Below are 12,378 nucleotides of genomic sequence, written 5' to 3'. Positions count from 1 at the left end.
TAAGTATATTGTTTGGAAACATAGATAATAGTATAAAAAAAGAAACATTAGTGACTTAATGTATGTTTAACTATAAAGTATAAAGGTGTATTTAATTTAAAAACTTACAAAATAAATGTTAGGTCCAACATAATGTTTCTGTTTTAATAAGATAGATACTATGTCAAAAATATCTTGTAAATATGTTGCATAGCCAGATTAAAGAAAAATAACGTTATATATATATATATATACTCAAAAAAAAAAAACTAGATTTCATGGTATCATCAGATCGTTAAATCATTTGACCTAAAAATACTTCAGATCATTATTATTATTATTTTATGAACATAAAGATCCTTAGCTAACTCCCAGTATCTCTCTTTCTCTTGTTTTTTCTCCCTTTTAGGGGTGAAGATGATATCGTGGAGCTCTTACGGAGACCCAGAGACCCTCTGTTCCTCCTCCTGTTCTACGAGGCAGTGGCAGTGGCGGCGGGGGTGGAGAAGAGAGTGCTCCGCTTCCACTTCCGCAGCCTCCGCCTCTCTACAGTACTAGTGATCAGAATCTATTAATACACGAAGACGAAATGGCGTCTTGGCTTCACCACCATCCTCCTCCTCTTCTCGGTGAAGAAGATGAGTTCCGCCCCCATCTTTTCTACTCCGGCGGCCTCGTCTCAACCCCGTTTACTCAGCCGCAGGGCTCCCTCCCTCTCACACCACCACTACCGTTACAACCACCACCACCACCAGCTAGTGTTATTTACACTCCCACGGCTGCACAGAGACCGATATGTCAGTTCACCACCTGGAGAAGGGCGGAGAACTTCACCAACTTCTCGAGGCTAAGAGTCGAAGGTGCAGCTGGACCGTGGGTCACCGGCGGAGGAGTGGCGCAGACTTTTGCGGTTCCCAGAGCGGTTAGCGGGATCGCCGGACCAGTGGTCTCAGAGACGGGAACAGAGCCGGTTCAGATACAACCAGCGGCGGCGGCGGAGGATGAGAGGAAGCGAAAGGAGAGAGAAGAAACTGCTGCTGGCGATACCGAGGTGAGTACAGAGAGCACGGTGGAGGCGTACAGGACCCTTTCGGAGATATTATGCATTTCTGCAGCTCGTGACCTCTTCCTAGACGTTGAACCACCAGCTTCTTTAAAACTAGTATATTTAAATAAGTGCTAGACATATTAAATGTAGAAATGCTTCTAGATATTGACCTCTTCCTAGACATACATACTTATTAGTGCTCACTTGGACGGGGTGCATGCAGTTTAGCAGCAAGTCTTAAACTGTTTTTTCTTTTCTTTGTTGGCGTACAGGAAGCAGCTGGTGGTTCAACGTCTAGGAAGAGGTCACGAGCTGCAGAAATGCATAATCTCTCCGAAAGGGTTCTTATTTTTTCTTCTTCACGTTATCCTTTCTTGAGTTTCAAGCTAGAATCTAGGGCTCCTTTTTTTTAAGGGTTCTCCATTCTCATGTAGCATTTTTTTTTCTTTTTTTTTTGTGACAGAGACGGAGAGTAAAGATCAACGAGAGGATGAAGACTCTCCAAGAACTCATTCCTCGCTGCAACAAGGTATATATATATATCTTTTTTGACTCTCAAGGTAAGGTTGAGAGATTTGAGTTCTGCTTCTTCTTTTGAGCAGACTGATAAATCCTCGATGCTGGACGACGCTATCGAGTACGTTAAGTCGCTACAGATGCAAATACAGGTATGTACTCAACAAAACAAAAAAAAACAGAACTCTGTGTTAAAGCAAAATATATTCTTTCTCTCCTCATCGGTCATATATTGCAGAACCATAGAAGGTTTTTTAGGGGTTTAGAGCTTTTTGTTTTTTTTTTTGGTTAAAAAAGCAGCGTTTTGAGCTGCGACGATAGATTAAATGGTTATAAAAGTTTCATGGGAAGAGATGTGCAATATCTAATAAGTCTCTCTACTTGGAAACAAATGGTACCTTCGTCTAGTCTAGATAGACTTGAACTTGATAGCTGATCGCTTCTCTATTCTTTCAAGTCATGGTTTTGCTCCTCCTCTACATTTAAAGCGTTACGGAGAAGGATCAAGATTTTCAATTAATCCGTGAAAATGAAATTGCAGATGATGTCTGCAGGAGGCGGTATGATGCCACCGATGATGTATACTCCACCAAATATGCAACAATTCATGCCCCCCTCGGCAATGGGCATGAACAGGCCTCCTTTTATACCTTTCCCTGGCACAGCTTTTCCTAGGCCGCCGGCTCATTTGGCAGGTCTCTGTCCACCGTATCCAGCACCGCGATATCCTTTTCCATCCAGAGTCCAACAGCCTGACCCGGTCCAGAACCAGCCTCAGTTTCCGGGTTACTTTAATCCTTATAGCCAGTTTGTAGGTCTCCAACAAATGCAACAATCTCCTCCTCCTCCGTTGCAGGTAATTTTTTCCTATCATCCATCCATTCTGCGTATTCCTCTCTTCCTACATGTGGCTGATGCTCACAAATGGTGCTTTAAAAAATGTTTATATATAGAATCAAACAACATCACAGCAGAGTATCAGCCAGGCAAGCAGTAGTAAGGCACCTGAAGACCAGGACAATAAACCAACAGGTTGGTATGGAATGATGACTTAGAGGCATTTCTTGCCAGATGAGTTAATGTTTTACGATTTGAACAGATACATCATTATCTTTTCTTATTGCAGGTTAAAAAGGATTACTTCTCCAAGCATATCCACAGAGTTGAAGATGTAAACTGAGAGAAAAAACATGTAAATTATCGTAGAAGAGATGTATGCGTTTTTCTTTATATTAGGCCAATAAATATTTCTCTGCTGCAACTAAAACTCTTTGTAAAGAGAACAATAATAAAGAGTACTACTAGAACTTCTGTTTGCATGCCCAAACCAACTAACGATTATTGCTTGTCATTACTCTTGGAAATGTTGGCTAGAATCTGAAATTAACAAGGTGAGAAACTTAGGTTAGACTCTTTTGCTGGTCGTTTAGTCTTTGCAAGTTGTTGAAATAAAGGATAAAAAGAGTGTACCTTTTCTGTGAGTACTCGGAAAGCTTCTACTCCCATGGCTTCATCGAGTTCCTTTTATAGATCCACAAAAACAGTTTTAGTTAAAAATATTGAATCTTTTTTAGGATAATGTAGATGAGCTTACCTGCAGAGGGTTGGAAGAACTATCGATACTGGAGATGAGTTTCTGAAGAGCTTCATCCTTTAGAGCTTCTCTGATTTCACTAGAAGAAGCTGCAAAAAAAGTTTCTAAAATCAAGCAATGGCCTAAGAAGACACAGATTCTTTCATTCATTCATTCAAGAACTCGCAAAATTATTCTATAGGATACCGATGGCCTCGAGCTGGGTCTTCTCTACGACATACTTTTCTTCCTCCACAGTTATCGGCGGTCTCGCCGCCACGGGAACTTCCTTTGCAGCAGATGAAGCTACAAAACACACAGTTTTAATGTGACTCAAACCAAAAGTTCAAAACCGTTCCTTGCCTCCTGATGCTGCCTAGCTAGGCATCACTTTCACTGGCTACTTCAGAGGTTCTAAAAAAAAAAAAGACTTTAAGTGGGAAGAGCCATACCACTAGCCTTGTGCTCTGTCTTTACTACCACATCTTTTGTCTCCACCGAGACTTCCTTTGCTGGAGAGCCTGCTACAAAACAAATTCAATTGACTCAAAACCATGTCTGACAGTAAACAGCGGAGCAAAGAGATAACGCAGAAAGAAAGCGATACAAACCAAGGGAACAATCACAAGGGCTAGCTAGATGCACTAACCTGGCTTCTCCTCGGGTGCAGAAGGTTTAGCACATGGAGTCTCTGCATCATTATTGATCAGATTACATAGTTAGAGACAATTATTCAATTCATAACTAATAGAAGTCCAACACTTTTAAGGTCTCTCAGTAGTTAAAACAAAATAACTTGCCTTTGTGCTTCTTGAAACAACCCAAGGAACAGCTGCAGGAGACACAAAACTAAGTAAGTTCAAAAAAAAAGAAAAAATAGTGACAGGTCGATGAAAGAGAGAAGGACTTACTAAGGAACAATACAAGACGGACACTTGTACTTGGATACAACTTTCTCGCAGATTTCGCATGTCGGAGCTACTCGAGGACACATATTCCTCCCTTCTACCTAGCGATTCAATTTCAATTTCAATTTCAATTTCAGGGTAGACAACAAAAAACCCCTCTCAATGAAAGGAAAGAGACATAGAGAGAAAGCGTAATGGGCCTAAAAGGCCTAATAGTACTAATGGGCCTACGAGTCAGATTTACGGCCCATAGTGTCTCTTTATTTTGTTTCACTCAAAGGCTGTGTGAACTCAGTAGCTTGAGACCCGGCGGAGGAAGATGAAGCTGAAGCAATTAGAAGGCTTGTTGGGTGATTAAATGTACTAGATATTAGTATAGTGGTAAAAATGAAGCTGGAGGAAGATGAAGCTGAAGCAATGAAAAAATGTACTAGATATTAGTATAGTGGTAAAAAATCTTTATAGACACTCCTCCATTTGAATTAATTTTTTATTGAAAGTACCATTTATATTATTTGGATTCAGTTTAGTAGATATTAGTATAGTGATAAAAAAACTGTTTTATAAACACTCCGCCATTTTAATTGTATTTTAATCGAAAGTGACTATTTATATTATCTGGATTCGCAGCAAAAAAAGTGAAACCACATTCTCTCTCTAGTGAATTTTATCACAGCTAAACAGTCAATTCTAGAAAGACCGTATAAAAGTGGATTCGGTATCATCTATGGATGATTGTTACATATTTTGTTGGAAATTTTGTTCAAAAAAAAATTATGTTGGAATTTTTTTTAAACTATGTTGGACATTGTCTATCTAAACTAGAAACTGTGTATAATATAAACGTATAGATATGTGATTGCATCTCTTGGTTTTATGCCTTTAACTTCTACGTAAGAGATTCGCACTAAAACAATTCTGATAGTTAACCTAAACAATTTTTCATATACTAAGAACACCGATATAATATTTAGAGAAATCATCCATTCAAACAAGTATTATTTTCAAAAAGAAAAAGAGACATTAATAATAACTACAATACATTCAGAAAACTATATAACGAAAGCTAGCCTATATATTTATATTTAGTGAGTTGTAACTCGATCGACATTATTATAGTACGCGTCATAAGAGAAGAAAAATGCATCAGTAAATGTTTAAAGCGGTTGAGATGCAGCCATATGTTGATGTTCTTTGTCGTTATCAAGAGTCATCTGCTTGGACATATCGGCTAGAGCGGCTGCTGCTGCCGCAGGTGTCATGCTTTGGTACGGAGATACTAATTGAATAGCATTGCTAGCAGGAGGATGTTGTGTATGGAAATACATCGACTCACTTGGCAGGTTTGTGTACTCGTATGACCCATTATAATTAGAATTTGCGTTTGCACCGTGTTGGGGACCTCCAGAGTAACTCATATATTGATGTTGAGGCTGTTGCAATTGCTGAATTTGATGAACCTGAGGGGTTTGCGACATAACAGCTTGATAAACGTTTTGAGCGGCTTCAGGTCTTGGGTAGAGCGGGGGAGTTTTTGCTGGGACATATTGTTGAGATTGTGGAACGGACATCACGTAAACCGGGTAGTTTTGCCGCTGATGAGAGTAAACCGGGATGTATTGTGATGGATGAGGGATGTATTGAACACCTTGGTGTAAGAGAGGTTGTTGAACCGGGAGTTGGTGTTGTTGGTCCATTGTTGTGTATGTACCTGACTGAGATAAGATGAGTGGTGTGGTTGGGACTAGAGTGGTTTCAAGCGGAGGTATGCCGTGACTGGTTTGGACCAATGTGGTTTCAGGCTGTGTTATGGGGGGTTTTGGCACAGCTGGAGCTTGTTCTTGGTAGTTCATCGGCTTTGAAAATGAAGTAGCAGAAGAAATGCTAGTATCACTGCATACAAAATAATAATAACAACATGAAAAAATCTATAATATAATGGGGCACTTTACTCACTCCTGAGCTGCCACGTCAGCGTTTTTTCCAACTTGCGTGCCGTTTTTCGTTACATCGCGTGACATTAATTTCTTTTGCTGTCTGAAGTTTTGTGTTTCACATGGGCTTTAGGTTTTCATTTCGGCCCGTTTTGTTCATTATTGTCGCAGAACACTGCTTCCTTATCCAAATGATCTAGGGTTTTAATCCTTGATTCCGATCAGAAACGAATACGTTACCTTTTGTGATCTTTTTCAATGAATCCATGTAACTCTTTACCTTCTTCTCTCAATGCATCTCCCCTGTCTTAACTCAAATTATCATAAATGGCTTCGTTCCGTAACCGATACTCGCGTACTTCCTATATATAGGAAAATGAGAGAAGAGGTTGTTCATCAATACTCATTCGACGTGATCACCAACCGTTGATCCGTGAACTAGAGCGTACTTCTCCAATCCCTTCACTCGCTGTCTTCGTCTCTCTTCGAGATGAGCTTTTACACGGGTCATCCTTCGATAGCAAACGTTTTCAATCGGCAAGCTTTGAAGAGAGTGTTCGATTTTGGCTCCGGCGTCAACAGTTGACTGTGAATGTTCCATTTTGGCCACTAACAAACCTAAGCAGATCAAGGTCTGGTTTCAAAACCTGAGGTATTAATTACACTATTTTTATAGATTCTTTTTCATAACTTAGAATCCGTGTTATACATCTAATCTTGGGACTTTTGGTTAACTGTTTTTAAAGAGGCGTCAAGGCTCCAGAGTGTAAACAGGAAGCTTTCAGCGATGAATAAATTGTTGATGGAGGAGAATGATAGACTGCAGAAGCAAATTTCTCAGTTTGTCTATGACGATGGATATATGAAACAGCAGCTAACTACTTTCGTTTGTCCTTTCTTTCTTCGAAAAACTCTTCTTGAAAGACTCGACCGTGTTAAGTAATTTGACTTGTGTTTGTAATTTCAGTTGAACGATGCAAGCTGCGACACCGTGTTTACAACTCCTCGGCAGTCTCTTAGAGATACTAATAATGCTGCTGGGTAAAGGTTTTTTTTTTTTTTTTTCAATTGGTAATTACTATTCTAGGCCTAATCAGTTGGTTTTGGTTCGTAGGTTTATCTCGATTGCGGAGGAGACGTTGGCAGAGTTCCTATCCAAGGCTACAGGAACTGCTGTTGATTGGGTTCAGATGCCTGGGATGAAGGTATATACTCCTCTCCTCTCATTACTTATGTGTGCACCACTGAAATGATGTTCTGTTATCGTTTGTTCTTGTAGATTGCAGAGATCCTTAAAGATCGGCCATCTTGATGCCGTGACTGTTGGAGCCTAGAAGTTTTCATTGATGGCGGCACCATTGAGCTCGTGTATATGCAGATGAATCTTTGTCTCTTGGTTTAGTTTTGTATCCTTTAACAATTGAAGATGCATAAAACAAAATTGAGAACCCGTAATTATCTCTGCAATTGAAGATGCATAAAACAATGTTTACTTCAGTTTACCCGTAAAAACATTCTGATAGATTGAAATTCTACAAATTTTCATCATCATTAAGATCTTTGTGTTGTAGACATTCCATTATTCAAGCATGTTTATATAACTGCAACTTAACTTTGAAGCTCTAGCTACAAATTAAAATACCTGAATTTTATGTCGACCCTCCCTATATTTTCATGATTTCTCTTATAATGTCCATGAATGAACTTTATATATACATAAACTTTTTATTGCAGAAATAGAACTGCTATTTTCTGCTAATTACGCCATAACGTTATACACAAAAATACATAGAAAGTCGAGGCCTTATTTTACACCAACTACTCACTCCATATGATTTTCTTAAGAGTCACGGTTCATTCATCTCATATAAACATATCTAAGAAAGTGGAGTCGCAGGAACCAAATAAATCTTTTAAAATATACAAAAGTAGCTATTAAATAAGCAAAACAAAAAGTACAGATTTTAAAATATTTTTCAAAATCAATAATAAAATAAAATCAGTTGTTACTGTAACAAATAACTTATATAATGAAGTTACAATGAATACATATTCCGGAAATTTCAATAACGCTTACACCAAAATATAATAAATTATCAAGATAACATTACTTGGTGTCCAAATATAATAAACTACACAAAATTCAAATAAATGTCTATATTCCTAAATAGTAACAATCAGTATTTTAATGTAAATAATGATTGATATTTTTAAAATATCTAAATAGCAATAATTGATATTTTTAATATACTAATTAGTAAATTAAAATTTTGAAGTATATACATTAAGAATAATAAATGCTCCATAAATGATCTTCGCAGCTAACAATACATCAAATAATTGTAGTTTTCTATTTTTCTTAGTTTAGCTTAGATTTTGATGGTAAAAAAGCATAAAATTGTGGAATTTGTTTTTTCAAGATTTTGTCAATGTGAATTTGAAGAAAGATAAAACAACACAAATTTATACTTTTACTAAAATATAATAATCCACAAATATATAAACAAACATGTTATTTAAATATTAAACACCATCAATTAATATCATATTTTATGCTTCTTGCTTATTTTTTAAAGAAAAGGATAATAAATTGGATTTTCAATTTATAATTTTTTAAATTATAAAATTTAAGAAGAAATATATTTAAATCTATTAAATTCAGGAAAATTAAATATTTTGAATTCAATGAAATATATATATTTGTTTTAATATAGTAAAAAATATATTTTTCTAAAAGAAAAAGAAATAGTAGAATATGTATTAAACATAGTAAAAATATATTTAAAAATAAACTAAAATTTCATTAAAATTTAATTTTTTTTTTCATTTGCATAAAACAATTGAAGCTGCATAAAACGAACCTTGACAACGGCAGTTTTGTGGTATGCAACCTTTTTGATGTATATTAACATATTTTTGTTGGAACCAAGTATATGGATTAGATATAACATGAATTGATATGCTTTTTGATTAAGAATTAATTTAATCATCTAAAATATATAACATTTATGTCTATTAATTATTTACACTGAATAGAATATGATATGGGTATGTTGCGATGCGAATGACCTTTCTCCGCTGTGTCCGGTATGAAGTCCAGCTCTGAAAGCTAGGGTCTACGTTGTTGATTTCTCCAACAAAAAAAACTTTATCGAAAGATAAACATTATTTACGAACACGAAAACAACAAACAAATCAACTCCCTTATACTCCCAAACTCAAATTTATTTCATTACAACACTTGGAAAAACATATACCATAGCAAAGAACAACATCACCTCCACACATATATATGAAGCAACAATGACGCAAATGAGAAGCTAAACAACTTTTGCAAATTAGAAGTTTAAATTTACAAGTTTTCCATATATTTTTCTAAACATTTTTATATAATATATCATATACTAGAAAAAAAATTCTACCTAAACATTCAAAACCGTTTATTAAATACTCTACCCTTTATCCAAGAAAATTTAAGTTACATCATAAAACATTTCCATCATATAATGCATTTAAGAAACTTAACATTTTAGTCAAACAAATTTTTCAAATGAGAAGTTTAAATTTTTAGAAGTTTCACTAATAAATACAGTATATAAACAAACGTAAAAATTAATAGGCAAAAAAACAACAATTCAATAATCACCTATAAAAGAAATATATATTGTGATAAGCTTTCACAACAGACATAACATGAACAACAATCCACTTCTTACCTATCGACTCTCACACCAAACAAGATCGTTAGAAACTAATCGAGGACAATTCCTCCAAGTCTATATACACAAACCGAAAACACAACAATCGTTCATCTATTTCCAGGTACCAAGAATTTTTTGACAATAGAGGTAATTACAATGACTTGGTTGCTGAGTCATTGAATTTCATGTTATCATACCATGATATTCATCACCCCGACTCAACATTCCTCATTGAAGAGACTTACCAATATGTGATAAGATTACTGAGAGAAAACAATAATATTATACCTCAAGATCTTCAAGTTACTTTAACCATTCTAGACTACAATCTAAATGCAACCGCAAGACTTGACGTTGGTCTGATCATCACGGATCTAGAAGCAACTGATAGACCTCCGACAACTGAAGAGTAAAACAATATATGCTCCATCTCCTTTGAGAACTACACCAATGTAACCAATATTTCGACCCTCACCTGCGACCATAAATTTCATTTTCTTTACATTGATCACTGGCTTCATATAAGTATAAGTTGCCCAGTGTGTCAGAAAAGTAATTTATGAGCCAATACGGGCTAATAATTAAAAAAACACTTTCAAAATTCAAACTCGGAATTCATTTTCTCATTACTTACAATTCCAAAAATAATAATCATACAAAATCCCGTAAATATTCAACAATCTAATCAAATAACAAAATTACGTACACAAAATTATCTGACGTGTCGACAATGTCCCCGGCCCCGCGCCTGCGCGGGGGCTATGAAACTAGTAGTATTTAGTAATAGACTGGAATAACAAACCTAACGTTTCTAGTAATAGACTGGATGATAAATATGAAGTAACATTCTTATGCATCTAACGTCCTAATAAAAGAAATTCGCCATTGGGGTTTCTATAACATACAGTACTTACAAAGTAGTCATCTATCTTTTTAGCTACTTAGCCTAATGCTCGCGTTTAATTAAGACCACATATGAAGATCATAAAGCAAAAACCGAGCAAAGAGAACAAAAAATTCAAAACATGCTGAAAACAATTGGATGACATAGAAAAAAAAAATTGGATTACTAGTTCATAACATTTATCTATTTAATACAACAAAAGAGACTCTCATTTCACAAAATATTTGTAGATCATTAGAACAAGAGGCATACATATCAAATAATAAATAAAGATGGCAGTAGAAGATGAAAGTACCTTGCAATAGAATCAGGAGATGTGAAGCCATACCCGCCGGCACCCCTGAGAGGGATCACCAAAGGTTGCATCGGCAACGGTGGCTTTTTGTATCCAACCATCACATTAGGATCCGTTCGATCGTCATCGGATGAAGCCTGACAGTTTCTTACGGCAGTAACATTATCAATAGGTGCATTATTGTCATACCCCATCATTGGCTGACTTTCCATTAAACCAATGCCATCTTCGCTGACTCTAACGTGGATCGGTGGCAAGTTGGCAGTGGAAGGAGAAGAAGAGGAAGAACCACCGGCGGGTTCCAACATAGGAGAATCAGGCATAGAACTCATATGCATCTCCTGATGAGGCATCACATCGTTTGTGAAGTAATCTCCCCGCTTGTTGTTCTCACCACCCACATCAGCTTCTAGTTCTGTCTCTCCTCCGGTCTCCTCATCAAGATTCACCAAGGTGTTATTCACAGCGGCAGAATCCGACAAACCACGCGGAAGCAAGCCGGTCTGGTTCAAAGCATCAACGAACCACGTCTCCGACTTTGTGCTGTTAAGCAGAGATCCCATGGTAGCAGCCGTCTCAAGCTTGTTAGCGAAAAGAAACAACCTTATCCGATGCGTTGCACTCGTCATTGCTGATGAGGTCGCGCGGTCGTATTCCTCGATCATGTTCTCAAGATCTTCATCGGTAGCGATGGTGACGAGTGAATCAAGATCTTCGTTAGGGAGCTGGTACTTGAGCGTGAAGGACCGGCCACTGAGAAGCATACTAGAGAGACGAGATCGAAGCGAGGCTAGTGAGGAGCGTCGATCAACAACAACTAGACGTGTCTCGCCGCTAGAGTACGTCAGCGCCTTGTCGTGTGGACGAGGCATGATGTGGCCGCCGAAGCTGCACATGAAGCGAAGCTTAGTGTCCGGGACGGCCGCTAGTAGCTCCGTATCAACAGAAACAGCACGTGGGGATCCATCAACCATTGTAGCTGAAGTAAGATTTGGGATTAGTTGCGGTATAGATGAAAGTGGAGTCTCCATATTCAACAAATAATTTAGTTTACTGGTTTATGTATTGATAAACTGTTTAATATTCGATATTGTAGAGACGAAAAAACTAACTTTAAAGTTCTATACAAATAGACGAGAATGAAACGTTAGATTCTAAGCATGTTGGGTTGGGACGATTATATCTCCCTGTTGAAAGCTTTTTCTCTTCTTTCTCCTCTTTATATGTACATCGACGACCGATCACACCCCATGTGTATTGCTTTGGTACCAGCGTCATATTTTATTAACGTTATGACCTCCAAAGCTGGTTGCTCGAATCTAGATTAAAGTTTTCTGAAATTTTAAGATTGGTCTATGTTATGTTTTAATTATAAAACTAGATTTTGACCCGCGCTTTGGAAGCGCGGAATATTTTACGATGAAAAATTTCACTAATAACTTAACAAATATTTTGGTAATTTTTAAAGAGTGTGTATTTAAAATATTTTTGCATTTAAATCAGTGTTTTTAAATTCAACC

At 36.9% G+C, this 12,378-nt stretch overlaps 4 protein-coding genes across 6 annotated transcripts; 2 read left to right on the top strand and 2 right to left on the bottom strand.

Moving 5' to 3' along the window:
• The first annotated feature begins 351 nt into the window (after nt 1-351).
• Nucleotides 352-2,850, top strand: LOC108837385 (putative transcription factor bHLH056). Its single transcript, XM_056986135.1, has 7 exons — nt 352-1,030; nt 1,300-1,368; nt 1,491-1,556; nt 1,630-1,695; nt 2,085-2,399; nt 2,497-2,575; nt 2,670-2,850. The coding sequence occupies exons 1-7, from the start codon at nt 569-571 to the stop codon at nt 2,672-2,674; spliced, it is 1,062 nt and encodes a 353-aa protein (XP_056842115.1). The 5' UTR covers nt 352-568; the 3' UTR covers nt 2,675-2,850.
• Nucleotides 2,721-4,179, bottom strand: LOC108859739 (uncharacterized). 2 transcript variants are annotated; one of them, XM_018633647.2, is made up of 8 exons: nt 4,028-4,179; nt 3,917-3,948; nt 3,766-3,807; nt 3,569-3,640; nt 3,324-3,422; nt 3,138-3,226; nt 3,014-3,064; nt 2,721-2,920 (listed from the first exon to the last, which is right to left on the bottom strand). In XM_018633647.2, exons 1-8 carry the CDS (start codon nt 4,108-4,110, stop codon nt 2,882-2,884), a joined length of 507 nt encoding a protein of 168 aa, XP_018489149.1. In that variant the 5' UTR covers nt 4,111-4,179; the 3' UTR covers nt 2,721-2,881. The 2 variants fall into 2 exon arrangements, with proteins under 2 accessions (XP_018489149.1, XP_018489150.1); XM_018633648.2 differs by having other exon boundaries at nt 3,569-3,637.
• Nucleotides 4,180-4,984: 805 nt separating this feature from the next.
• LOC108858088 (uncharacterized) lies at nt 4,985-11,900 on the bottom strand. The gene is made up of 2 exons (XM_018632067.2): nt 10,859-11,900; nt 4,985-5,917 (listed from the first exon to the last, which is right to left on the bottom strand). Exons 1-2 carry the CDS (start codon nt 11,887-11,889, stop codon nt 5,182-5,184), a joined length of 1,767 nt encoding a protein of 588 aa, XP_018487569.2. The 5' UTR covers nt 11,890-11,900; the 3' UTR covers nt 4,985-5,181.
• On the top strand, nt 6,131-7,513 carry LOC108837258 (homeobox-leucine zipper protein REVOLUTA-like). Of its 2 annotated transcripts, none has more exons than XM_057010804.1 (5): nt 6,131-6,590; nt 6,705-6,844; nt 6,926-6,999; nt 7,073-7,163; nt 7,238-7,513. In XM_057010804.1, the coding sequence occupies exons 2-5, from the start codon at nt 6,746-6,748 to the stop codon at nt 7,268-7,270; spliced, it is 297 nt and encodes a 98-aa protein (XP_056866784.1). In that variant the 5' UTR covers nt 6,131-6,590; nt 6,705-6,745; the 3' UTR covers nt 7,271-7,513. The 2 variants fall into 2 exon arrangements, with proteins under 2 accessions (XP_056866784.1, XP_056866783.1); XM_057010803.1 differs by having other exon boundaries at nt 6,136-6,610.
• Nucleotides 11,901-12,378: the final 478 nt, after the last annotated feature.

This window comes from Raphanus sativus, chromosome 5, assembly GCF_000801105.2.
Source record: "Raphanus sativus cultivar WK10039 chromosome 5, ASM80110v3, whole genome shotgun sequence".
In the NCBI taxonomy this organism is placed as follows: Eukaryota; Viridiplantae; Streptophyta; class Magnoliopsida; order Brassicales; family Brassicaceae; genus Raphanus; species Raphanus sativus.
The sequence above is the reverse complement of the archived record's forward strand: the minus strand, read 5'-3'. Positions and strand labels throughout refer to the sequence as shown.

Bases quoted from the DNA above. Each gene is read 5' to 3' on its own strand.
- LOC108859739 (XM_018633647.2), bottom strand. From the start codon at position 4,110: ATGTGTCCTCGAGTAGCTCCGACATGCGAAATCTGCGAGAAAGTTGTA. The intron at 3,808-3,916 runs GCAAGTTATTTT...ATAATGATGCAG, and splicing joins TTGTTTCAAGAAGCACAAAG to AGACTCCATGTGCTAAACCT. The intron at 2,921-3,013 runs GTACACTCTTTT...TGTTAATTTCAG, and splicing joins TCCGAGTACTCACAGAAAAG to ATTCTAGCCAACATTTCCAA.
- LOC108858088 (XM_018632067.2), bottom strand. From the start codon at position 11,889: ATGGAGACTCCACTTTCATCTATACCGCAACTAATCCCAAATCTTACT. The intron at 5,918-10,858 runs GTACTTTCATCT...TTTTGTATGCAG, and splicing joins TCTCCTGATTCTATTGCAAG to TGATACTAGCATTTCTTCTG.
- LOC108837385 (XM_056986135.1), top strand. From the start codon at position 569: ATGGCGTCTTGGCTTCACCACCATCCTCCTCCTCTTCTCGGTGAAGAA. The intron at 1,696-2,084 runs GTATGTACTCAA...ATGAAATTGCAG, and splicing joins CGCTACAGATGCAAATACAG to ATGATGTCTGCAGGAGGCGG. The intron at 2,400-2,496 runs GTAATTTTTTCC...GTTTATATATAG, and splicing joins CTCCTCCTCCTCCGTTGCAG to AATCAAACAACATCACAGCA.
- LOC108837258 (XM_057010804.1), top strand. From the start codon at position 6,746: ATGAATAAATTGTTGATGGAGGAGAATGATAGACTGCAGAAGCAAATT. The intron at 7,000-7,072 runs GTAAAGGTTTTT...TTTGGTTCGTAG, and splicing joins GATACTAATAATGCTGCTGG to GTTTATCTCGATTGCGGAGG. The intron at 7,164-7,237 runs GTATATACTCCT...TTGTTCTTGTAG, and splicing joins TTCAGATGCCTGGGATGAAG to ATTGCAGAGATCCTTAAAGA.